Here is a 27,228-nt window from a genome sequence, read left to right on the forward strand (position 1 = left end):
AAGTTTTTAATGTCTGATGCTGTACTGTTTTTAATATTCAGTTGGAAGCCGCGCAGAGTGGCTGGGGAAACCCAGCCAGATGGGCGGGGTATAAATAATAATAAATAATAATAATAATAATAATAATAATAATTATCCTCTTTCAAAGCTATCCAAGTTGGCTGGCCATTGCTGCATCTTGTGGGAGTGAATGCCATAGTCTGATTATGTGCTATGTGAAGAAGTACCATATTTTTCCGTGTATAAGACTATATTTTTTCCTAAATTTTTGAAGTTTAAAGTAAGGGGTTGTCTTATACACGGATAGCACATAGTGCATTTTCTTAATTTTGGGTTAAAAAAATAGGGGTCGTCTTATACATGGGAGCATCTTATACACGGAAAAATGTGGTACTTATTTTTGTCTGCTCTGAATCTGCCAACTACCAGCTTCAGTGGATGAGTTCTAGAATAGGCTGGGGAAAGCAGTTTCAATATATCAGTGCAAGTAAAGCTCTTCCAAAGGGCTACACCTTTATGTACACAGTGTCCCAGTTTGCACATAATGCTAAGACAAACTATGGCTTAGCTTGAACGAGCAAACATGCAGGCTCCCGGAGAGCTGACTGAAGCCACTTTGCACACATAGTTTTCGACAAAAAACATGTGTGAAGTTGCTCTTAAATCCTTTACAGCACTACTTTATATGTGAACTTTTCCTGGAAGAGGCAAGACACAGATTCAAAGAGCTTCTGATTGCAGTTATGAAACTGATATGCTTTTCCTGTTGCAAAACAAAGTTTAATGGAAAGGAAGCTGACAGAATGTCGTCGGCTTGTAGTGCTTGTAAATACCATTGTCTTCTGAGTAAGCACAGCCAAGCAGAATTTTCAGAATTTCTTAAGATGCTAAATCCACATAGCAGATGAGACAGAGCAATTTAAACAAAAGTCAACTCAAGACACGTACCTCTTACAGTGGAAATAAATGTTTCCAATTTATCAAGTAGCTCCTGATCTCTCTCAAAGTCATAATAATGGTGTTCCACCCAGTGCCGAAACACATTTAATATCCTGGGGGTGAAAAGAAGTGGGAGGTGAAGAAAAAAATGCCACCAGTTTAGTTTTCATAAACCCAGACTGAGGCAGACACGTTCAACCAAGGAGAAATCAAGGCTGGAGATGGATGGCATTTTCTGATATTTTTTTTTAAAAAATGTGGATTATTTTGTGAGTCATCAAGTTATTTTCTGATTAGAGGATTAAAGTCCCCTGTGTCTAACAAACTGCAAATGTCTCCACACAGACACAGGAACTAGGAGCACACATCATCTCCCAAAATGGCTTGAACCGCGTAACTCTCATTGTTGTAGGAAATCTGAAGGCAAGGCTTCAAGTGGAAAGTTGTAAATACAGGCCTAGATATCAGACACACATATGAAGACCCACAAAACAACTTCCTAATAGTTAATCCAAAACATTGAGTTGCATCAATGCTAGACAAACTCAAGAGTAGAACCACTGAAATTAATGGTCATTGCTAAATTAAAGGTAAAGGTAAAGGGACCCCTGACCATTAGGTCCAGTCATGGCCGACTCTGGGGTTGCGGCGCTCATCTCGCTTTACTGGCCGAGGGAGCCGGCGTACAGCTTCTGGGTCATGTGGCCAGCATGACTAAGCCGCTTCTGGCAAACCAGAGCAGCGCACGGAAACACCGTTTACCTTCCCACCGGAGCGGTACCTATTTATCTACTTGCACTTTGACGTGCTTTCGAACTGCTAGGTTGGCAGGAGCAGGGACTGAGCAACGGGAGCTCACCCCATCGCGGGGATTTGAACCGCTGACCTTCTGATCAGCAAGTCCTAGGCTCTGTGGTTTAACCCACAGTGCCACGCGCGTCCCTATTGCTAAATTAGGTTCATCCATTTCAATGGGTAAAACTTAGCTGGCTAAAACCCATAATCTGCCTTAGAGGTATGCAATTTGGAATCTCCCCAGCCCATGTATTATTTCAGACACATTTAGGCACAGGTTAATTCCCAAGATCATGCTCATATTTTTCATAAGGGAAGCAGAAACATCTTCCAACAATATTAGTGACAATTCACCCTTCTCCCCTGTAGTGCCACAGTAACACCTCCAATATTATGTGGGCATCTGGTCAAACAACAATATAGAGTCCACCATTTGCCCTGGCCTATCTGTAACTTATGAATTAGATACTTTCCCTATTATCTTTCTCACTACTACTTAGCATTAACACAGACCTTTATACTGTTTGCATTAAGTTTGTATTGCTAAATTGCTGTAACCCAACCTGGGACCTTATAGTGAAGAGCAGGTAAGAAATCAAATTAATAATAATTATTTTTACTATAAGCCTGGTAATGTAATTTATATTGCTTTGCGTGGGGAACCCTGTAATCATACCTAGCTGTTTAAGTGCTTTACACATTTAATCACTGTAATTCTTACAATATAATTTGTAAAAAGGTAAAGGTACCCCTGCCCATACGGGCCAGTCTTGACAGACTCTAGGGTTGTGCGCCATCTCACTTAAGAGGCCGAGGGCCAGCGCTGTCCGGAGACACTTCCGGGTCACGTGGCCAGCGTGACAAAGCTGCATCTGGCGAGCCAGCATAGCACAGCACACGGAAACGCCGTTTACCTTCCCGCCAGTAAGCGGTCCCTATTTATCTACTTGCACCCGGAGGTGCTTTCGAACTGCTAGGTTGGCAGGCGCTGGGACCGAGCAGCGGGAGCGCACCCCGCCGCGGGGATTCGAACCGCCAACCTTTCGATCGGCAAGCCCTAGGCGCTGAGGCTTTTACCCACAGCGCCACCCGCGTCCCCCTGTAATCATACCTAGCTGTTTAAGTGCTTTACACATTTAATCACTGTAATTCTTACAATATAATTTGTAAGGTGAGCCAATTTATTACCCCCATTTTGCAGATGGTGCATCCTGCAAGAAAAGATTTTTTTTCCCTAAGGACACCCAGTGAGAGCTCTGAATTTCCCAGATCACATTTTTAGCTGCTATGCTGTACCCTCTCTTGGTGCCTTGTCTACTGATTTCCAGGGTAAGCTCCCAGGCTGCAGTCCTACCACGTCCTTACGCAAGAGGAAGTCCCACTGAACTCAAGGGGTCTGACTTTGTATAGTATTGCACTGTCTGGCCTACCCACATAAACCAAGTCCATTCCCAAGCAACATGAGCATTGTGCACTCTCACATGAAATGAGGTAATTCCCGCATTCTCCCCCCTGATGGTTTAAGTCAGATCCTGAGAAAGAGATGAAAGCTCAAACCTGAGTTGCACTGGCTGGACATATTCTTTGCGAAATCTTTTAAGGTCTGCACTGATTGGCTGTTCTCCTTTCTCTATTGCCAGCCTATCGGCTTCTGTTGGCTCAGGCTCTGGGATTTCAAATCTAGTAATAAACAGGAGTTGAAAGGTGAGTTACATGACATCCAGAATACAAAGAAAGGAGGACTACCTTAGAATACATTCTGATCCATAACTGGGTGAAGGTGGGGGCTAAAGTGCTAACATTAAGAAATATTAAGGCTGTTGATTCTAGGGCACTGAATTCCCTAACCTGCAAATAGCCTGTTATTTATTAAAGGTAAAGGGACCCCTGACCATTAGGTCTAGTCGTGGCCGACTCTGGTGTTGCGGCGCTCATCTCGCTTTATTGGCCGAGGGAGCCTGCGTACAGCTTCCGGGTCAAGTGACCAGCGTGACTAAGCCGCTTCTGGCGAACCAGAGCAACGCACGGAAACGCCGTTTACCTTCCTGTCGGAGCGGTACCTATTTATCTACTTGCACTTTGATGTGCTTTCAAACTGCTAGGTTGGCAGGAGCAGGGACCAAACAGCGGGAGCTCACCCCGTCGCGGGGATTCGAACTGCAGACCTTCTGATTGGCAAGTCTTTATAAGATCTACCTTAATTCTGATATTCCAATTTTTGCATCCCCCAAAGACCTTTTTTTAAATAGCAAAAGCTCACGAATATGTTTCTATATCTTTCGATGCTTTTGCAAAATGAAGTTCTGCTCCCTCGATATCTCAACAATTACCTTTCCTGGCTTCTACTTTAAATTCCAGTAATGGGAATAATATTTATTTCCCAGAGTCATTCTGGACATGATTAGCATGTCTTAACATACCCATGGAAGTTGCACAAATGAAGCGCAGTTTCCAATGTTATAGAAAATTTGCAGAATGAGCATTTTTTAAACGGTTACCAAGAAATAATTTCTTAAAAACTAGTACACAATACTGTACTTTCAGGGATAATTTCCACAGTAACTAAAAATTAGAATTGCTGATCCACTGTAGAAAGGGAGTCTCTCTCCTCAAGTCCTATTGCGTTTTCTGCTCAGACTGCTATCTGACTTCACATTCTCTGGATAAGCTGGGATGAGCCTTAGTGCTGCCAATCCAATGCTTCTCACAAAATCATACATTCATAAAACATTTTAAAAATGACTTGATCACATTCCTGCAATCTCTCTCTCTTTTGTTTTCAAGCCTTTCTTCCCAACTGGAAGGTTTATAAAGCCAACTGAGAAGCGAAGATCCAGAGCCGTATTGTCAATAGGCCAAATTTGACACCATCCTTCTTTCCCTCTCTTCATTTTAGATTTATTAGGGATATCTTTTGCACAGAAAATCAACCTTCAGAAACATTATTTTTTCAGTACACATTCTGCTTTCGGTTTAGGCCAGACTGTTTCAGCTTCAGATTGCCAGAGACCACACGAGCCTAAAAGCGTTATTTAATTAAACACTTAATGGACTCTGGAGAACAGAAGAGAGTTAGGAAAAGCCCTTAGAATAGACAGCAGCTCCAAGATGATTGTGCCAACACAAGAAATCTGCTTACACTTCTTATTGCAAATGTAACAGCTAAATCAATTGCCAAGTAACTGAGGTTTTTTTAACTTACCGTTCTGTCAACAAAGCTAGGAGTTCCTGGGGCTTACAAAATGAGCGGTAGGTGGTAAGAAAAGTACGCACAAAATTAGGATCTAGAAAAGCAAACAGGAATAAGTTTAAATACAATTATCACATGAAAGATCTCTGACCTGGTTTTAGTTAACAATTGGTCCTTTCCCCCATGCCAATAACGCAATGAAGAGAGCTATCAACCCTCTAGGTAAGAAAGCCAGATACCTGCATACATGTGGTAGGTCAGTCGTTCAATGAGCTTCACTACGGTTCCACCTTTGATAATGGGAATTCCGTTCCGGCTCTGAAGGTTGTCTTCAAAAACGATATTCTCCTCGGAGTCCTCCACTGCAAAGCGGTAGACACTCGGACTGGGGAGCCGCAGGGGCTGCTCATTCTCCTCTTTCAACAGCACTGCATCCAACATTCGGTCGAGGGTGCTGCGGTATTGCAGGGAGATCAGTGCCGCCATCCAATTGTTCTTCTCCTCACTAGACTTGGCCGCAAACATGAAGCTGTTCTCATCTTTAGGGACCAGTTCAAAGGCGTTCTTGTATTCACATGTGTCATCCTTATCAACTATGTGGACTTTCCGCATGACCATTTTTTCCTTCAGTCGGTACTCTGCGTTGCTGTAGCCCGGGAGCCGCGACTGACCGTGATTGGCTTTGCAGCTGATCATTAAGCCATCGAAAAGAAAGACGTGTCGCTCGTGTTTGGCTCCAACTCGTGCCAACGTCCCTTCCATTATGAATTCATTACAGCACTGGCCGATATCTTTGCCTTCCCAGCCATCAATGTTCTTCTGGATCTCATTCATTTTTTTAATGGCAAGGTGCTTGCTTCTTACTTGGCGATTATAGAACCAAAACACTGGCTCCCTAAAACACACAATATATGATTCAGGTAGGCAGCTGTGTTGGTCTGACGCAGTCGAAATAAATAAATAAAAATTTAAAAATTGTCCAGTGGCACCTTAGAGACCAACTAAGTTTGTTCTGGGTATAAACTTTCTAAGGTGCTACTGGACAATTTTTTAATTTATTTCAACACAATATATGAGTTTAAGAGTTTCCCCCAATATCAACAGTCGTTAGCTAGGAGGAAAAACATTATCAAGGATCAGGCTAAGCTGCTTGATTTCATTTAAATACTCCTCTGGCCACATTCACCACCACAAAAATGAGCTTCAAAAACACATGAAAATCAGGCCAAAGCACCACACACACCCCAAACTAGCACGGGGTTCATACACATTAGCTGTATATCCTTGCCTGCTACTGAATTCATGCTTGAATGGGAACCACAGGCAGCCCAAGTTCCAATTTGTGTATGCACGATGAATGTAGGTGTTTAGAAAACATGCTTGCTTTTTAAGCACAAAAGGTGACATCTACTGCCAAACTGATTTCTGCTTGCACAGGGGGGCTTCACCTTCCTCTCCTGTACACGCCCCCCCCCCCCAATTTTGAAGAGAGGAGGAGAGCAAAGGGAAGACCTGCCATGCAAGTTGAAACCCACTGTGAACTTGGGCAGGTGGATGGCTCCCATCTTGTGAACAGGTCCTAAAAGAAGAGGAACTATTAGGATGCGTCACCCACAGCCCGATTCCTGCAGTGCGACCCCCCTCCAAACTTCAACCTATGAATTAGTGTTCCCAAAGGTCTCAGGCTATGGCCAAGTCCACCGTTAGGCTACTTCCTTACCCAGGCCGGCGTCTAGGTGAGTGCTTGTTATAGATGCGTTCCATGCTACATTGGAGATTAAGGAGAGCTGTGATGGCTTGTTTCAAGCATTCGCAGTCTTCTACATCTTTACTACAGTATTGCAATTGCTGAAAAGAAAGACGTTTATTTCCATCAGACCTGAGCAATTGCTGAGGGCAGGAAAAAAGGATTTGTGTAGCACGCAGGGAAGTAGATTCCATTAGCTTCCACAGGGCTTTCCCATGAGCAAATGTGCATAGGATCAAGCAGGATGTCTAAAACATCTGTGTGACCATCATACAGGTATGTTTTCTGGCAGTGGGCCGCTCCAAATTCTATGACAAAATTCCAAGCAGTCATGATACGGAACATTCCTTGAAGTCAAGTCACCGAAAGTGGAGCATTCCTTTCAATTATTCACTTCCTCCTGCAGACACTGCAAAACTATTCATTGAAACTATCTCTGGGAAGCTTGCTTCACCGGTGAAAATGAAAGCTTCTGAGGAACTGTGGGCTCAGGGCTTTAATTACAAAGACGGTGCCTAGGAGCTATTCATTCTTTGATACCTGACTGACGGCAATCCTTACTTTATACTCCTGTAGGGCATAACACTGACATTTTGGCTTTGAAAGGGACTTTCTTCTGCCTCTGGCCCTACTTTCTTCAAAATCAGAAGCCAACATAACCACAGAATTGTAGAGTTGGAAGGGACCATGAGAATCATCTAGTCCAACCCTTTGCAATGCAGGAATCTTTTGCCCAACATATGACTTGAATCCATGACCCTAAGATTAAGAGCCTCAGGCTCTACCAGGTGAACTATCCCAGCTATTGTGAAGTACACAACAGTCTAGTCCAGGGTTGGGATGACTGGAACGGCAACTGGTCTTCCAAAATTCATTTAGCTAAAACGTTGGGGCCCACCGATGTGTTTTAAAATGGAACACAGGCCAGGAGGTGCTGGGAATCACAAGTCGGGATAGTGCTGTTGCACTTGGGTCCTTGTTTTGGGGCGTTTGGTCAGTTACAGCGAGAAAAGAATGCTGGACTATGTGGAGGAGGAGGAGGAGGAGTTTGGATTTGATATCCCGCCTTTCACTCCCTTTAAGGAATCTCAAAGCGGCTCACATTCTCCTTTCCCTTCCTCCCCCACAACAAACACTCTGTGGGGTGAGTGGGGCTGAGAGACTTCAGAGAAGTGTGACTGGCCCAAGGTCACCCAGCAGCTGCATGTGGAGGAGCGGGGAAGCGAACCCGGTTCCCCAGATTACGAGTCCACCGCTCTTAACCACTACACCACACTGGCTCTCAAACCTTTTGCCTGATCCAGCAGGCGCTTCTTATATATGATAAAGATTTCTGAGCAGCCGGCATAACTAACCTACTTTAAGTTTACCCTTGAACATGTACTCTTGCCTAACACTGGAAATTTGTTGCTGGTCCTCCTAGTCCAGCATTCTTTGCATAAGAACAGAAGCGGTGCCAAGAACGCTCTATACTTCACCAACAGATCTGGCCTTGATAAACACAAATAAGTCCCAACTTCTGCTTTCCTTTTAAGAGCATGTGCTTACCTGTAACAGTTCAAAGTAGTGCAAACAGTGATAAACAGGAACCAACATGAGCCGAGGGAGGACATACTGTACTGCTTCTTTAAAGCCATCAGCGATTGACTGAAGAATAAAAAGCAAGCCAGATTTAAGTGGTTTGTCACGCGAAAGACACGAGGAAACAGTTTAACAGACTCCCTTGGGAGGTTTTGAACTCTCCTTCCTTGGAGGTTTTTAAACTGATGCTTTAGCTGAGATTCCGGCATTGCAGGGGGTTGGACTAGATGACCCCCAGGTGTCTTCCAACTCTATAATTCTATGATTCTAACCTAAAAGCCTTGATGGATTTGGTATGGTGGGGCACAGCAATCCAGCAGGGTTTTTGAAAGACCAGAACACAACGTACCTCTCATCTTCTTTAAGGGAATCCTAGAATCGTGGAGTTGGAAGGGACCCTGAGGGTCATCTAGCCTAGCCCCCTGCAAGGCAGGAATCTTTTGCCCATTGTGGGGCTCGAACCCACAGCCCTGAGAATAAGAGCTCCATGCTCTACTGACTGAGCTATCCCAGTCAGAAGGGGAAAGACCACAGCTCAGGAATAGAGCATATGATATGCACGCAGAAGCTCCCGGGTTCAAATTCCAGCATCAGGTAGCAGGTGAGAGGCAAGATCATCATCCAAGATCCTCAACAACTTTTTTAAAATTGATTTAAGAAAACTACAGTGGTACCTCGCAAGACGAATGCCTCGCAAGACAAAAAACTCGCTAGACGAAAGGGTTTTTGGTTTTTTGAGCTGCTTCACAAGACGGTTTTCCCTATGGGCTTGCTTCGCAAGACGGAAACGTCTTGCAAGTTTGTTTCCTTTTTCTTGACACCGTTAATACAGTTGCGACTTGACTTCGAGGAGCAACTCATAGCACGTGGTGTGGTAGCTTTTTTGAGGTTTTTGAAGACTTTGGTGATTTTTGAAGCTTTTCCAAAACTTTCCCGAAACCGTGCTTCGCAAGACGAAAGAAATCGCAAGACGACAAAACTCGTGGAACGAATTAATTTCGTCTTGCGAGGCACCACTGTATACAGACAGCAAATTGAAGAAGTCTAAGTTAACTATTATAATAATGAAAATACTAATAATACATTTACCTCCCCTCTTGAACTTCTATTCTGGTTACAATATATTGCTATTCTATAAGAATCTATTATATCCTTTGCTGTCCCATATATTATTTTATTTCCCAAATTCAACCTAACCTTCCCCTCCTCCCCACTGCTTCCCTTCACCTGTGTGAGATCTTCCCAACATAATATTTTTTTCTAGTTGCTTTAATAAAATAACATGAAAACTGATAAATTATAATTACTTCTTTTGTCCTTACGTGCTTAACAATTGCCTATTAAGAGTTCTGCTTTAACACCATATTTCTCCATGTATCCCCCTATGCATTCCCATTCTGTATAAAATTTTTGATTGGAGCAGCCCCTGACTGATGCAATCATTTTGACCCTCAACAACTTTCAATAGTCAGAGCAGACAGTTAGATTGTAGAACAGGGTTAGTTCAGACTACGATTCTGGCAGCTTCCTGTACTCTTCTCTCTTCCACACTCCCATTTTTATAAACTGGCTGAAAATGCTCATTCCCAACCGCACTTTTAGAGACCCTTGGGGAAGGGCTGTAACTCAAGAGGCAGGGAACCTTCATTGCACGCAGAGGGTCCCAGTTTCAACTCCCAGCATCTCCAGGTGGGGCTGGACTCCTGTCTGAAATCCTGGGCAGCAACTGCCTGTCATTGTGGATGATACTGAGCTAAACGGATCAAGAGTCTCACTCAGCATAAGGCCAGCTTCCTCTGCTCCTCTGCTTTTACTGTTTTTAAAAGTGATGTTACGAAATAGATTTTAAATAAAGATTCCTAGTAGTATGAAAATGGTTGAGGTAGCAGCTCCTCTGCAAATCCACCCAGGAGCCTCTGCTGAAGAGTGGCTGGGGTATGAATGAATGAATGAATGAACGATGATGATGATTCTGTCTGGGATTGCTGTTAGCTTAATGGGGCTTGGCCCGCAATCTCTATGAAGCAGGCAAATTCATCGTCTAAACCAGGAGTTCCCAAACTGTGGTCTGCAGACCACCAGCGATCCAAAAACATCATTCAGGTGGTCTGAGGCATGCCTGTGAAGAATTCTATGGGATTTAAATTGTAATAAAAGGTAAAGGTAAAGGTACCCCTGCCCGTATGGGCCAGTCTTGACAGACTCTAGGGTTGTGCGCCCATCTCACTCTAGAGGCTGGGGGCCAGCGCTGTCCGGAGACACTTCTGGGTCACGTGGCCAGCGTGACATCGCTGCTCTGGCGAGCCAGAGCCGCACACGGAAACGCTGTTTTAAATTGTAATACAATACGATAAAATGTAAGAAACAAAAGAAGCAACAAAAATACAATTTTAAAAATCACACAGCATCGAGGACAGCACATTGAAATTGCTACAACAGGCGGGGAACGGAGAATATTAAGTGGTCTGCTCAGCAGTTTTCAAGTGATCCATGAGGGGGAAAGTTTGGGAGCAATACACACAGGCAACCTATAGGCAATAAATGAAGGAAGGAATAAGCAAGGAGCTACTTCCTTGTCAGAGGCAGAGTTTAGGACTTCAACAAGAGCTAAGGAGATGGACAGCAGTAACGACTTGTAACCTGTGCGGTGTAATGGCTAGAGTGTTGGACTCTGACCTGGGAGAGCAGGGTTCAAATTCCTCACTCAGCCATGAAGCTCACTGGGTGATCTTGGGCCAGTCACCAGCTCTCAGCCTGACCTACCTCACAGGAAGTATAAATGGGGAGGAGAGGAATCATGTATGCCACCTTTGAGCTTCTTGGACAGAAAGGTGATATATAAATGTAATCAGTAAATAAACAATCTTCTTCCTTGCCTGAAAGTAACATGGACTACGCCTGCAGCAAATTGAAGTTTATTTCTCTGAAGAACAGAAGGTAAAAACCAAGAAGCACAAGGACTGAAGCAGGAAGGTCAGAGGAAAGAAGACGAGAGCGGGGGCGCGGGGGGGGGGCACTGCATGGGAGAACACAAGAAGAGCTGGCAGGATCAGGCAAAAGGCCCGTCCAGCCCAGGACTCTGTTCTCATAGTGGTCTATCAGAAAGCATTCTGAACCACTGAAATTCATGCATCATTTTCAGCACCTTTCAGATGAGAGTGGTTCTGACTACAGTGGTACCTCGCAAGACGAATGCCTCGCAAGACAAAAAACTCGCTAGACGAAAGGGTTTTTGGTTTTTTGAGCTGCTTTGCAAGACGGTTTTCCCTATGGGCTTGCTTCGCAAGACGGAAACGTCTTGCAAGTTTGTTTCCTTTTTCTTAACACCGTTAATACAGTTGTGACTTGACTTCGAGGAGCAACTCATAGAACGCGGTGTGGTAGCCTTTTTTGAGGTTTTTAAAGACTTTGGTGATTTTTGAAGCTTTTCCAAAACTTTCCCGACACTGTGCTTCGCAAGACGAAAAAAATCGCAAGACGACAAAACTCGCGGAACGAATTAATTTCGTCTTGCGAGGCACCACTTTATCTAAACAGAGGACAGCTGCAACAGGTGGGATGGAAGACTCTTAAGCATGGGTAGGCAAACTAAGGCCCTCTAAATCTGACCCGCGGACGGTCTGGGAATCAGCGTGTTTTTAAATGAGTAGAATTTGTCTTTTTATTTAAAATGCATCTCTGGATTGTTTGTGGGGCACAGGAATTCATTCTCTCTCCCCGCCCCCCAAAATATAGTCTGGCCCCCCACAAGGTCTGAGGGACAGTGGACCGGCCCCCTGCTGAAAGAGTTTGCTGACCCCTGCTCTTAACCCTTCAAAGACATATAAGACTCCACCAACACATGCAGAAAGAGAAGGGTGGTGATGGCCATGGACTGAGAGGTACAGAGGTGGCACTGTGCCAACCGAACCTGTCCAGGTGTGAAGAAGGCCGTCTCCCCGGATCCAGGATGTGATGGGCAAGTTTGCCAAGATTTATCAAGTTCACCGGTCATTATCCCTTCTTCCTCATCCACATGGGAATGAATGACAATGCCAGGCATAGCTATGAACACATCACATATGACTACAAAGTTCTGGATCTTGGGGCTCAGGTGGTTTTCTTGTCAATTCTATCTGCAAAAGGTAGAGGACCACAAACAGAGAGAAGAATGCTTCAGGAGAGTGACCAGCTACAGAGAGAGAATGGGCTATAGAAAAGTCTGGTTTGTGGGACAACAGTTAAAACTTTCTTAATGAACGACTTACTGGAGAGAGATGGGCTTCACTACACAAGACCTGGGGGAAATGTGCCTGGAAGAAGCATGGGGAACTTGATCAAGAGGGTTTTTAACTAAATTTTGTGGAAATAATAGCTTGCAGGTGAGTACAAAAGGGAAGCACTTAACACAGGGATCTGGGTACTACAGGAGAAGCTGGGGGAGATTTGGGGTGGAGTGCCTAGCAAACCCCACACCATAAATAACAGGGGAGACAATGAAGCATCGCTCCTTGGACTATCCAAGACTTCTACTGACTCTACACGAAGGCACAAAGAATGGAAAAATAAACAAGACGAGCTTGAACTCCCAGGACAGGAAGGTAAATATAACAGGATAGGTATATCTAAGACTTGGAGGAATGACTCTTATGATTGGAATGTAGCAGTGGAAGGACAAATTGTTCAAAAATAATGGATGCAACAGGAAGGGAGGGGGACTAGTGCTATATGTAAAAAATATGTACATCTACACAGACATTCTAGAGAGCGAACAAGGTAGTCCCATGGGAGGCACCTGGGTAAAAATTAACCAAGAAAAAAACATATTGTGGTTGGAGACTTCTACAAAGCACCAAAACAAGGGGAAGCTGTGGCTTCCTTTTAGAAATGACAGATGTTTCAGAGAAGCAAGAATTAGTATTCATGTGGCCTTCAAGTACCCTGATATATGCTGGGAGACATACTCCATCAAGCATGGAATCTCCGAACAAATTCCAGGCATCCTCTTTCAAAAGGAAGGAAGGAATGAAGGGATTGGCTGTCCTTGACTCGCTCTTAACCAATAGCGGCGAAGAGTTGGCCAATGACATTAAAGTAGTAGGGATGTGACCATGCAATGCTGGAATGCCTGATCTTACATAGAATCCGTGTGAACGTAGTCAAATATGTACCTTGGATTTTAGAAAAGCCGATTTGAATAAGCTCAGGGATATCCTAAGGACTCCATGGCTAGATCTGCTAAGGAGCCCTAAGTGGAAAGCAATTTAAATGAGAGAAATGGGGCACGTTTTTTAAAAAATGAGAGAGGAGCTGAAAATACAAACAATAGGGCACTTCTAAGAAATGGAAGGAAGAGCAGATCCCCAAGGAAGAATAGGGACAAATGACCAAAGTCTGCAAGGAGACTGTCAGGAAAGCTTGGGCTCAGAATGCACTGAGGCTGGTAATGGGTGCCAAGAGCAACAAAAGGGAGTTTCCAGCTATACTGTATTTGAAACAAGAAGGAAGGAATAAGGAAGGCCTGCTGCTCAGTAAGGATGGTAGAATATTAACAGGTGGCAAGGAGAAAGCAGATCTGCTCAGCTCTTATTTGGCTTCCACCGTCTTCCAAAAGAGGAACAGGGTTCAACCTTGCCCATGTAGTGTGACTGGTGAGGGATGGGGATCCCTGCTCAAGACTGATAAGATCTGTGCAATCAAGCCTTGGGGGACAGATGAACTTCTATCAACTTTGAGAAAGGGCGAGGAGTGGACTAGAGACAGGCAAACGTTGTCCCAATATTCAAAAAGGAGAAGGAAGAACCAGGAAAACGTCAGACTTGTCAGCCTGGTTTCATTACAAGGGAAGATACGAGAACAGATTATAAACGAGTCAATTTGTAAGCATTTTGATAGCAATGCAGTGATCAATAGGAGCAGCATGAATTTGACAAAAATAAATCCTACCAGGTTAATCCTATCTCTTTTTGGTCAGGTTGCTTGCTTAATGGAGCCTACAGCACAACACATGGAACCCTGGGGTAAACTATTTTATAGGTAAAGGTAAAGAGACCCCTGACCATTAGGTCCAGTCGTGACCGACTCTGGGGTTGCGGCGCTCATCTCGCTTTACTGGGCGAGGGAGCCAGCGTACAGCTTCCGGGTCATGTGGCCAGCATGACTAAGCCGCTTCTGGCGAACCAGAGCAGTGCACGGAAACGCCGTTTACCTTCCCACCGGAGTGGTACCTATTTATCTACTTGCACTTTGATGTGCTTTCCAACTGCTAGGTTGGCAGGAGCTGGGACTGAGCAACGGGAGCTCACCCCGTCGCAGGGATTCAAACCGCCAACCTTCTGATTTGGGAGGAATTCAACGTCACACTAATGCGCTCATTCTGTCAGGGCAAGCACTTCAGCTTGTCAGATGAAACAATCCTTCTGCCTCTTCCCCCTGCACAACATTCCAGGGGTTCACCTGATCCGTTCAGAGCTAATGCGGGTGGGAAGGAAGTCCCTGTGCAGTGCTTCTGCTCACAGGCCTCATTAGTGGAATCCCACCCACTGCAACTCTCTTTTTAAATTTATTTTATGATATAGATTGTGATATAATTAGACCAATGAAATGTGTATTAATCTTGTCATGAACTTGTATGACTGCTCTATATTGTATTTTGTTCTGTTTTCTTTATTCATTCTCATCACAGTACTTAAATAAAAACATTTCATAGAAAATGGGAGCTAGAAGATCCACTATCAGGAGGATTCACAGCTAGATCAGAAACCATCCTCAAGGAGTGCACATCCAATAGCTTCTCATCAAACTGAAGAGTGTTTTAGTGAGATGTCACAGGGCTCCATCTGGGCCTATACTCTTCAACACTTTTATCAATACTTAGCTTGGGGTAGTCAAAGATGTTCTGAACTACAACTCCCATCAGCTCAAGTCACCATGGCCAATGGAAGTGATGATGGGAGTTGTAGTTCACAATATCTGGAGAGTACCATGTTGGCTACCCCTGCATGTTGTAAACATCAACATGCAATGCAAAACGCACATAAATTCTCTGGGACAGCAGAGCTGAAGGAAGCACACTCTGACCTTTGCCACTATCCAGTGAGAGACTGCACCCTTTGCCTCCCAGACAAGGGGGGAAACAGCCTGGCCCCTTCCACAAGTCCAAGAAGGAGCAGCCGCAAAGAGCTTAGTTATTTACTCCCTCCCAAAAGAATACTTCTTTCCACCTGTCAATTGCTTTAAAAAGCACAATCAGAGGGGAAGATGCTCTGACCACATTCATTGAGTTGCCATATTTCAAAAAGTGAACACCCAGACACAAAAGTTGTTGAGCCAAAGTTGTTAAGCTATTTTGAGCTTTCTTTAAAGGAAAATCAGCAAAAATGGCATTGCCGACTTGGCTTGCCACATGTCTGGATTTTCCTGGACATTTTTGCAGATTTCTGCCCGGACAAGGCTTCCCACTACAGTATTCTAGGTATGTCTGGGAAATTCTGGATGTATGGCAACCCCGCCATTCATCAAACAAAGACCTAAAGGTTGCTGTATTTTGCGTATGTGAGTTTATTATTATTACTACTATCTGTTGTATCTTGAGAACCATTTGATTGAAAGGTGGGGTACAAAAGAGCTACGTAAATCCATTCCTACCTGGAAGTGAAGAGCCACAGCAGGTTTAGCCATCAAGTGATTAAAATGTTCATGATATTGCGGTGAAAGGATGTCCTGGGACAAGGTCTCATATGGGTCAAAGGCTTGTTCCTAGGAAAAGAGAGCAAGCATTCCAAGTACATTATGGACAGAGGGAAAAGCACATAATGGGGCTGGATGGACTGAGAATTATACATGGATGGTGGTGGTTATATTGATTCTGCCGTTATGTGGGTAATGGAAGCCCAACCACTTCATCTGAACAGTGTCTCTTGAAGACTGACTGGAGTTGGATATTTCAAATCTACTGAAGAAAGATGTGAAAATCTCTTAAACTGCATCCCAGTAGGTACTTTGTGAGGATTGGGCTCTGAAAAGTAATGAATAAATAACTGGAATACATTAATAGAGTGGACAACTTTATTTAGCTAGTAGGGATATTTGGAAAACACATCTGGATAATGTAAGATTGTGGTCACTACATGCAAAAGAAACAAAGAACTTCAGGACATTAAGGCATAAGTAACTTCAAAGCATTGCTGCTCCTTCTGATACTGGACATGTACTCTAATATACCTGGCCAACTATCAGGAATGATGGGTGCTGTAGACAAAAACATCTGGAAGACAGCACATTAGCCCCCTTCAGCAGGGTAAAGCATTTAATCAGTCTGTTTTGTACAGGCATATTTTTACAGATAGATCTGACAGCAAAAAGAGGCTAATGCAGCCTAAGGCCACCACAGAGGCTTCCCTTTGAAATATAGCAGCCATACTCAGACATGTTACTTGTGAGTAAAAGCCACTTGTAAGCGGGGATGAGGGTGCTAAGTTCCATTCTCATTTTGCTCTCCGGGAGTTGGAGGGTGGTGTTGGGGCAGGGGGACTCTCCACTGCAAGAAAAACACAATTCTAATCCAGTAAGGTATTTGAGCTACGACACTCATGCTCAGCAACGCAACAAACTGAATGGCTTGGCCAACTCACCTCTGCAAGGTCCTCAAAACAACTTCCAGCCAGGGGGTGAGGACTGCTCTCATCAGTCATTTCCACGGTGTCCTCAATTAACCCCAGGAGCTTCACTGTCAGTTCATGGATATCTGTGATGTTGCTAAATATCATATCAATATCCTAAGGGAAAGAAAATCTCCCTGAATATGCACGCGTCTTTCTCCATCCTTATTTAAAAGTTCAGATGTTTGTGACTGAAAATATATGCCAGGATCTCAATTAAATCGAGATGAAGAATCGGAAGAAAACCCTGCAGGTTATTTTGGAGTTCAAGACTAACAGCATTTTAACAGTCTGCTCCTTGCCTATCCCAGAAAATATTCTTTCAATAGATTTGGCCGCTCCTTCATGTACCTGCAGAGTTGTAGAGAAATACTGTCCCCTTGCACAGATTGCATTCATATTAATAAGGCCTGCATGAAGATTCTTCATGTGCTGTGCCACCAGAATAAGCATATTCACAAGACAACATGCAACCTCTCTTTTCAGAAAGGCATTTGGGGTTTTATCATTACTGCAGCTGTTACGCTATACAAGGCTAGGTTTCAATTGTGGTTTCCAAGCATTAATTTTTCATCACTAGTTTTCATTGTTGTATCTGAATGATGTGAACTGCCTTGGTTCCCTGGAGAAAGAAGCAATTCCTTTAAAAAACCAGCAGTCACGGGGCTGCCTCTGTCTTTGCCCTCTCTGTTTGGGCCAGAGAAGCAATTCTCTGGGACTTTCATACTGAAATTCCCACAATAAATCTGTGATAAAGGGAGGAATGCACTCTTAAAATGCTGCTGACCCCCTATCATAGAATCATAGAGTTGGAATAGACCACAAGGGCCATCGAGTCCAACCCCCTGCCAAGCAGGAAACACCATCAGAGCACTCCTGACATATGGTTGTCAAGCCTCTGCTTAAAGACCTCCAAAGAAGGAGACTCCACCACACTCCTTGGCAGCAAATTCCACTGTCGAACAGCTCTTACTGTCAGGAAGTTCTTCCTAATGTTTAGGTGGAATCTTCTTTCTTGTAGTTTGGATCCATTGCTCCGTGTCCGCTTCTCTGGAGCAGCAGAAAACAACCTTTCTCCCTCCTCTATGTGACATCCTTTTATATATTTGAACATGGCTATCATATCACCCCTTAACCTCCTCTTCTCCAGGCTAAACATGCCCAGCTCCCTTAGCCGTTCCTCATAAGGCATCGTTTCCAGGCCTTTGACCATTTTGGTTGCCCTCCTCTGGACACGTTCCAGTTTGTCAGTCTCCTTCTTGAACTGTGGTGCCCAGAACTGGACACAGTACTCCAGGTGAGGTCCGACCAGAGCAGAATACAGTGGCACTATTACTTCCCTTGATCTAGATGCTATACTCCTATTGATGCAGCCCAGAATTGCATTGGCTTTTTTAGCTGCTGCGTCACACTGTTGGCTCATGTCAAGTTTGTCAACCAAGACTCCTAGATCCTTTTCACATGTACTGCTCTCAAGCCAGGTGTCACCCATCTTGTATTTGTGCCTCTCTCTTTTTTTGCCCAAGTGCAATACTTTACTTCATAACTTCCTTTCAGAACTAAGGACTATCATATGGGGATTTGCGCTTTAGGCCATCATCAAGTTATGACCAAAGGAAACCACACCAACCAAGAAACTTCTCAACAGTAACAGTCCACAGCCAACAGTCCAGGCCCCTAAAAAGTTTCCAAGTCAGGTGTTCCTTGTGATAGCCAACCTGGTCTCTGCCTCTTCCCACTTCCACCTTGTTTGTGTCTCAAAGCACACAATTGTTTAAAACACAGAAGGGTTGGCACAGTAAAAGGCTTGACTTACATTAGGTGTGAACAGCTTTCTGTTAGACAGGAAGGCTTCTCTAAACACTTTTATTATTAGATTCAGCTCCCGGAGATACTGTCTTTCGTCTGCAATTTCAGTCCTGACCAGGTCATAGTAATTGAGTACACCTGAGGAAGAGGGCTCTTCTTCACAGAGAGAAACCAAGCCAATGTCATCCTGATCAAACATATCCATTAACACCTAAGAAGAAAACACACATTTCATTCATGCTCGACTTCTCTATAATCAAATATGAACTTAATGTCTGATTGCAAACGACTGAATCCAAGCCAGTCTTACAAGGTAATGTTACTATTTTATGGCATAAGGGTTCACAATCTCTGGGTAGAGTCTGGTAATGAAGAAATGTGTCCTGTAAAGTTTGTTGCTTATACAGAAACAATGAGGTTGTCGTTATTTTTTAATCATGTCAAGGTGGATTAGTTCTTAAGCAGTAACAAAAAACAAAAATCACAACCCTATAATGAATCTGGATGTGTATGAAGCGCTTGCCATCTAAGCCCAGGATTTCCACGGCACCTCACCTTATCAGCGCACATCGATACTTTAATGTCCTGCTGCGAGATCTCAAAATGTCGTATGTTGAAAACATAATTGCCAGCAAGTTTTAAGATGTCCGCTGAAATATACTCCAGGACAGCCACGATATAAAGGGACACATGATAATCTATTTTATAGCCAAGCACCTCCTGAAATTCAACACAAAAAGGGGAAGTGTTAAAAAAATCACATTGATTTTTCCTCTGATTTAAACAAAGTCAGAAACCAGAAAGGGAGATGACAGTGACGTGGATTCTAAGAATGCATTTGAAGGTAGCGGCAACCATTATGAATCATGCCATACAGCAGCACTGCTGCCACAGAACCACCTTCCTGTTTGCACAGGAAGAGGAAGCTGCAGCCCCAACCTCTGCTGCCTCCTCCTCCCTCTTGGCAAGGGATTCTTCAGAATCATCCCCCGTTTCTGCTCACTTACTTGCTTCATTGCATGCTGAGTCACGACAAAATACCCTACGAAGCTTGTGAATTATAAAAAACTGACTCACTGCCTTTTATTTAATTGACTGGTTGCTGTTGTTGCTGTTATTATTACAAACATACATTCTTTTACAGTGGTGCCCCGCAAGACGGAAAACCCGCTAGACGAAAGCGTTTTCCGTTTTGGAGGTGCTTCGCAAAACGAATTTCTTATGGGCTTGCTTCGCAAGACCAAAATGTCTTGCGAGTTCCTGCAGGGTTTTTCCCCCTCCCCCCCTTTTTCCCAAGCCGCTAAGCCGCTTATCAGCTGATCCGCTAAGCCGCTTAACAGCTGATCGCTAAGCCGCTTATCAACTGATCCGCTAAGCCGCTTAACAGCTGATCGCTAAGCCGCTTATCAGCTGATCCGCTAAGCCGCTTAACAGCTGATCCGCTAAGAAGCTTAACAGCTGATCCGCTAGGCCCGCTAAGCCGCTAATAGCGCTAAGCGGCTTGCTTCGCAAGACGAAAAAAACGCAAGACGAAGAGAATCGCGGAACGGATTCTTTTCGTCTTGCGAGGCACCACTGTATTTGTATGCCGCCTTTCCACAGTTCCAACCATGCTCAAGGCTGATTACAACATGAAATAAATATATAAATGCGACACAACAAAAGTAGTCATAAACAATAAATGCAGCATAAAAGATACACAACCAAATGGAACAATTTCCACATAAATCAAAAGATGCAGAATAAAGATACAGAAAACCAACAGCAACCACAACAGTAAAAAAATCCCCCAACCCCCGGCAAACACCCCAGCTCATTATTGTTATTGTTGTTATTAATTTATTTATAAATAATTACTCAAGGCAACTTGCAAATAAAAAAAGAACTGCTAAAAACATAAAGAAAACAATAATTAAAAAAACAATTAAACACTGATATAATTATTATAATTATTTGTTAAATTTCTATGTTGCCTTTCATCCGAAGATCACAGGGCGGGTTTACAATACAAAAACACAAAAATGCATACCATAATAACGAACAAAAACGATAACCCCGCATATATGTATAAAAACTATATACGTATATAAAATATATTAAAACCATACAAATAATTACAATAAAAACAGCATGACACCTGCCCTTTAATTAAAAGCAGCCAGTTCCCAAAAGCCTGTTGGAACAAGAAAGTCTTCACCTGCTGGCAGAAAGGCAACCAGGTGAGAGACAGTCTAGATTCTTTACAGTGGGAGTTCCAAAGTCCGGGAGCAGCCACCGACAAGGCCGTCTCCCACATTTTAGAAGACATCTGAAGGCAGCCCTGTTTAGGGAAGCTTTTAATGTTTGATGTATTACAGTATTTTAATATTTTTTTTGGAAGCCTCCCAGAGTGGCTAGGGAGGCCCAGCCAGATGGGTGGGATATAAATAAATTATTATTATTATTATTATTATTATTAAAGGTAAAGGTACCCCTGCCCGTACGGGCCAGTCTTGACAGACTCTGGGGTTGTGCGCCCATCTCACTTAAGAGGTCGGGGGCCAGCGCTGTCCGCAGACACTTCCGGGTCATGTGGCCAGCGTGACAAGCTGCATCTGGCGAGCCAGCGCAGCACACGGAACGCTGTTTACCTTCCCGCTAGTAAGCGGTCTCTATTTATCTACTTGCACCTGGGGGTGCTTTCGAACTGCTAGGTTGGCAGGCGCTGGGACCGAGCGACAGGAGCGCACCCCGCAGCGGGGATTCGAACCGCCGACCTTTCGATCGGCAAGTCCTAGGCGCTGAGGCTTTAACCCACAGCACCACCCGCGTCCCTATTATTATTATTACTATTATCCCCACCAAGTGGTCCTGTAGGGTAGCAGGGATGAGTGAAGGACGTCACCAGAAGCGTGGAAAACCCAGGTAGGTTTGTATGATGGAGTACAGTCTTTCAGATAGCTTGGAATTAAGCCGTTTAGGGCTTTATAGGTCATAACCAGCACTTTGAATGATGGCTGGATTCTTATTGCTGTTGGGGTTTTTTTTAATATAAATTTGGGGCATTGCTTGCTTTAAAATGTTTCTGAAATTTAATAAGAGATTGAAAATGGCATTTTAAACCAGCTGGTAGCTCTCAGTACAACCTACCTTTAATAAAGGATGTATTTTGTCCACAGGCAGCAAGAGGGGGCTTCTTCGTTTCCGCTTCTCAATAGCTGACTGTGCGTCTGCAATCGCCCACTTATCAATGGGGTGAGGAAACGTCTTTTGAACTCGCTCCTGCACAAATGTAAAAAAAAAAGGGGTTTTAAAATAGCTGCTGGATTCTAAAAGGAAAAGATGGTGCACACACCCCGTCCCACAGTTTCTTTCAGCGGCCACAATAACATGGGAATTATTTCTTTGAGGCCGTATCCCTCTCCTCCCCACAGCCTTTTGCACCCAAACCTTTCTTTCAAATTGCTTCTCAAAAACCTATTATTGGGTTTTTCCTGCATGAAGATAAACCACAGTGGAGTAAACCAAGTACAATATGAGAAGGACCAGGACCTCTTCTGAAGGCCGGCGGGGGGCAAAAGTCTTTGTCCCCCCTGCCTGCCTTCCCGGGGGCTTTTAAATCGCCCTGGGACAGCGGAGAAGTCCCCCGCTGTCCCGGGGCTTTTTAAAATGCTGGGGGGTGGGAAGAAAAGCCCTTGTTCCCTCCCCCCCAGCCTTCAGAAGAGGTCGGGGGACAGACTGTCCCCGGACCTGGTCTGAAGTCGGTTTCCATAGGAACGCATTAATTGATTTTCAATGCATTCCTATGGGAAACCGTGCTTCGCAAGACGGAAAAATCGCAAGACGACAAAACTTGCGGAACGAATTAATTTCGTCTTGCGAGGCACCACTGTATCTTTAAGGTGTCTTTAAGGTGCTACTGGAAAGAAAGTTCTTCCACAGGTTTGTTCATAGAATCATAGACTTTTAAGAGTTCGAAGAGACCCCAAGGATCATCTAGTCCAACACCCTACAATGCAGGAATCTCAGCTAAAGCATCCATGATAGATGGCCACCCAACCTCTCCTTATGAACCTACAAGGAAGGAGAGTCCACTACCTCTCGTGGGAGTCTGTCCCACTGCTGAACAGCTCTCACGGTCAGAAGGCAACTTGAAGCCATTGGTTCGAGTCCTACCCCCCAGAGCAGGAGAAAACAAGCATTCTCCCTCCTCCATCTGACAGTCCTTAAGATATTTGAAGACAGCTATCATATCTCCTCTCAGTCTCCTCTTTTCCAGGCAAAACATACCTAGCTCCTTCAAGCACTCCTCATATGGCAACAGAAAAGCAGTTTCTCGTATATACGTTTTGCCAAATGCAACTCACTGAACACAAGGGCTTGCCGTCAGAGCAAAGCAACTCTCCAACCCTTGCACTGCTTTGTGCTCAGAAGACACTGCTGATTAATACATTCCTGCCACAGAAGACAACTGCACATGCTGCCCAGTTCCTTAAACCAGGGCTTTGCCTGTTCCACAGATCTGCACCTGCACAATGCAAGCACAATTTTCAGTGTCTATTTTCTTAGTTCAGGGAAGCAGACCACATTCTCTCCAGCAGGCTTGCTCCCATCATGATTCAGCTTGGATTGCAGTAAAGGCTTTTCAGTTCCTCTTTCTCCTACCAACATTGTTTGGTAAGGAAACACCTGGGCCTTTTCCCTCGCGTTCGTACCTCTACATCTTGAAAAGTCCGTGGCTGTGCAATGCATAGCTTGTTTAGCAACTGAAGGATTAACTCCTCGATGTAGTAGAGGGAATCTTCCTTGGCTGAAAGGTTGGGGTGGACTTGCTGCTGTACCTGCACAAAGATTTTATTTTATTTTAATTCAACCAGAAAACAGAGCGACAGAGATACTGACAACAAGGCCCTGCTCATCATTTCAAAGCCCCAGTTTCTCCAGCATATCCCAAAACAAAATGTGAGAAAATGAATTCCTATGCAGTGATAAAAGTTAAATTTTACTTCATTAACTAAAAGTCTCTCCCTAACTGCCCATAGCCTTGGTCTGCGAAAATGACAATGCTGTGCTGCTAAAGAATTGCCAGTTATTCAGCAAGTTCTTTAACAGAGAACCTTCCAATTATGTCCCTTATTCTAATCTAGGAAACAGAAACTAACTCAGTGGTTCTGCTGAGACTACGAGGAGGCAAAAGGGATCAAAGTGTCCAATTAAAATAGAAGTTAAACATAATTGCTGAAGTACAGACTGTTTATTTTGAAATCTCTTCCATGAGAATGAAGTTAATGGTTACTTATAACTATTTATAAAATTGCTGACAGGCTCAGAAACTCTTAAAGCAGCCAGCCCTGTTCTGTCCATCAGACACACTATCAAGGAGAAGAACTGTGCAGATGAACGTAAGAAATTAAGCCTTGGAATTATGGTGTAGTTAGCTGCCACTCCAGCTACTTCCCTGACATAAACATTTAGCAGTGTTACAGCAACTTGTTCCTTAAGTTGTTAACTTCTTCCTCCCCCCCTGGGTTTTCTGCTGATGTGTACTTTGTGCTGGGAAAAATATATTGTCCTTCTCCCATGCTCCCTTATTTGCATGTAGCTTTCCCCTGATGAACGTCTCCACCCATCTGCATCCTTGACATGCGTCTTCTATCAAGCTTGGACTGCCATTAGATTTTAGGTCTCAGGGCAGATGAAAGGTTCTGTTGGGTGTGAACAGAATGCAATGTTTGAAAAGTTTAAAGCATATAAACACAAAGTTAGTATAGGCTTAGAGGAAGCAAAGATGAGGAACTGAATTGGAAACCTGCTCTGGTATTGGCTGAGGAAGAGAATACCCACTCAAAACACTTCAGTGTTCATTTTTAGCTACTATAATTTTGTTTCTAGACTGCCCGCCATCCAGTGATCACGGGGAGGTATACAACAATATATAAAACCAAAAACTGCAGACATATAAAGCATATTATGCAATGGAGTCATCTCCAGAACTCCAGTGTCAGCCAAGCTGTCTCTCAGTATGTTCTTTTGTAGGGTGACCCTATACATGTTTACCCAGAAGTAAAAGTTCAGTGTGGCTTACTCCCAGGCAAAGAGGCATAGGACTGAAGCTTTGCTTTGCTTTGAAATACCTGATGCTCCATGCTAGTGAAAGCCCAATTCAGTCATAAAAATTGGTAAAGCTACATTTAAAAGTTACTTTAACTTGGAAAGAATAGTGAATTTGCATGTGTATGGATCTCATAGAGGTCAATGGGTTCTAAGCAGAAATAAATCTGTACACAATCGCAACCAATGCTTTATGTACTCAGTCAGCCCATACATTCGAATGGATCTGAAATATCTACTACCACTTTCCCCCAAAAAAGATGTCATTTAAAAATGCCTTAAAAACAGTTTTCTATGTGTAAAATCAAAGGTTATTTGTTTAGATAAACTACAGCTACTTGTGTGGGAAAAGGAACTATTGCTTTCTATTTATTGATTGAGAAGACATTCCATCAGCTGGCTCACGCTAAACTGCCACCGCTGAATCCCTTTCTGAGCCCAAAAAATGGGCTGAGGACCTATGATGTTTGCTGCTGCTGCTGCTGCCGCCTTGTTAAAGGTAAATCAGATCACAGCCTGGTGAATTCCTGCATGAGATTCCCAGGAAGCCTTGATTTAGTTGCTCTTTACTCAAAAGAAAATTGGAATGGAAATGCAGTAAGAATGAATCTACAAGGGTAAATTAGAATTTCAACACATTTCAGTCCTGAACCCAGTGGGACTTATTTCTAAGTAATCATGCAACAGAACAACAAAGGTGGCATCTTACTTTCATAGAAAAAATAGTCTCAATACATAAAAATAATAGTCTCAATACACCTGATGATTTATGTTCAAGGCACCACTGAAAGACGTACTAGTAGTCTTCTCATTCCTCCTACTCTGTTTCTCAGATACACAATTTTTTACAGCCATACTAATGCCTGCAGCTGCTATAAGAACACCTGCCTGGGCAGCTCACCCTCAGAATGGAAAGGGGAAAAAATACAGTATATGGCTGCTAGAGGTACAAACCAGTTTACAATAAACACAGTTGCATATGACAATCTCCTGTACAGTGGTACCTCGGGTTAAGTACTTAATTCGTTCCGGAGGTCCGTTCTTAACCTGAAACTGTTCTTAACCTGAAGCACCACCTTAGCTAATGGGGCCTCCCGCTGCTGCCGTGCCGCCGGAGCACGATTTCTGTTCTCATCCTGAAGCAAAGTTCTTAACCTGAAGCACTATTTCTGGGTTAGCGGAGTCTGTAACCTGAAGCGTATGTAACCTGAAGCGTATGTAACCCGAGGTACCACTGTACTTCAACAAGAAATAACAGTGCTCAATCATCTGTTAGTATACTTTTGCAAAAGAAAGAAAGATGTAAGGTTCTTTCTGAACATTTGGTGGAGTTCCTAGCACTCAGTATTTCCCTTCCAATCTGAGACTCAGCAGTTGCTCTTTAAGCAGTGGAAAGTGCTTTCAGGTTCCCCTGTTCCTCTCCCCCCTTTTTCAGAAGGGGGGGTATAAAAAGCACCCAGAATTACACAGCAGTCTCTTTTGGGAAAGCGTTTTGATACAAATTTATCCAGAAGTCTTTTGTTCAAATTCAGTCTAGAGTTTTGCCAGAGGTGGGTCAGGGGGGCGCCTGAGAAGGGATGCCACTGTTACAAAATTGTAACCATGCAACAGCTTTTGCCTCAAGCAGACAAAATAATTCTGAGCCATTTGCCAGTCTCCTATGCCTGGAGACTGACTGGTGCTGGGCTAATAGTAAGCAACATGAATCCTGTACATATATGAAAAGGGGGAACAGACATCTGTGCCGTGATGGAAATGGTGCAGATGTGATCATCTGTGTGTGCATGTGTGCGTACACAGTGACAATCGTGCATTTTTCCTGTGTGCGTGGGACATAATGGGCATGGAAGATACCGTGTAAACACAAAAATGGGGGCTGCAACCTATAGGTGGATGCTCTACAAAGAATGGAGTATTTCGATTGAAGAATATGTGCACAGTGCTTGCAATAAGCAAACTTGAATAGTTAGGAACAAAGGCAGGAGAGTGGAGAGTATTTGCAACAGGTCTCCGACACTATTGTTTGAGCAGAAGAGCGTGAGCATGCGTGACAGTAAAGGACCATCACATTTCCAAGATGGGAGCCAACACCTCGTCTTTGAGAAACCCCACAATCTGATCCTTTTATTTTTTAAAAAAGCTACGGCCTTACCTATGGCATAACCTTAGAAATGTTATTTATTAGAAGCTGCTCACAACCCACCCTTCACCCAAATGTCCCAGAGTAGGAATATATACACGATCTGAAACAATGGCATCAAAGCAAACGACTTCAGTTACAAATATCCCGTTGCAAGGGAAGCAAAGAGAGAAGAAGGCATAAACAGAAACGTGCTCAATTCTTCTCCTCACCCACTAAAGCCTGGACAAAATTGTGCGCCTTGGGAAGAAAAGTGCAGGGTGACAGAGAGTGCAAGGAGATTGCTGTGTTGGGATCG

At 43.8% G+C, this 27,228-nt stretch overlaps 1 protein-coding gene across 3 annotated transcripts in view; it reads right to left on the reverse strand.

Annotated features, from left to right (window-relative positions):
- The window catches only part of SOS2 (SOS Ras/Rho guanine nucleotide exchange factor 2), a 43,029-nt gene that overhangs the window by 13,475 nt on the left and 2,326 nt on the right, over window positions 1-27,228 (reverse strand). Inside the window, exons 2-13 of one of the 3 annotated variants that reach the window (XM_028717813.2) lie at window positions 23,395-23,520; window positions 21,830-21,961; window positions 19,256-19,420; window positions 18,708-18,911; window positions 16,865-17,008; window positions 15,879-15,989; window positions 8,220-8,318; window positions 6,645-6,772; window positions 5,164-5,819; window positions 4,937-5,018; window positions 3,292-3,414; window positions 949-1,052 (exon numbers count right to left, since the gene is read on the reverse strand). In XM_028717813.2, coding sequence (XP_028573646.2) covers window positions 949-1,052; window positions 3,292-3,414; window positions 4,937-5,018; window positions 5,164-5,819; window positions 6,645-6,772; window positions 8,220-8,318; window positions 15,879-15,989; window positions 16,865-17,008; window positions 18,708-18,911; window positions 19,256-19,420; window positions 21,830-21,961; window positions 23,395-23,520 — 2,074 coding nt within the window. The remainder of the gene's footprint in view (window positions 1-948; window positions 1,053-3,291; window positions 3,415-4,936; window positions 5,019-5,163; window positions 5,820-6,644; window positions 6,773-8,219; window positions 8,319-15,878; window positions 15,990-16,864; window positions 17,009-18,707; window positions 18,912-19,255; window positions 19,421-21,829; window positions 21,962-23,394; window positions 23,521-27,228) is intronic. The other 2 variants (XM_077924761.1, XM_077924730.1) reach the window with 2 other exon arrangements.

This window comes from Podarcis muralis, chromosome 1, assembly GCF_964188315.1.
Source record: "Podarcis muralis chromosome 1, rPodMur119.hap1.1, whole genome shotgun sequence".
Taxonomy (NCBI): Eukaryota; Metazoa; Chordata; class Lepidosauria; order Squamata; family Lacertidae; genus Podarcis; species Podarcis muralis.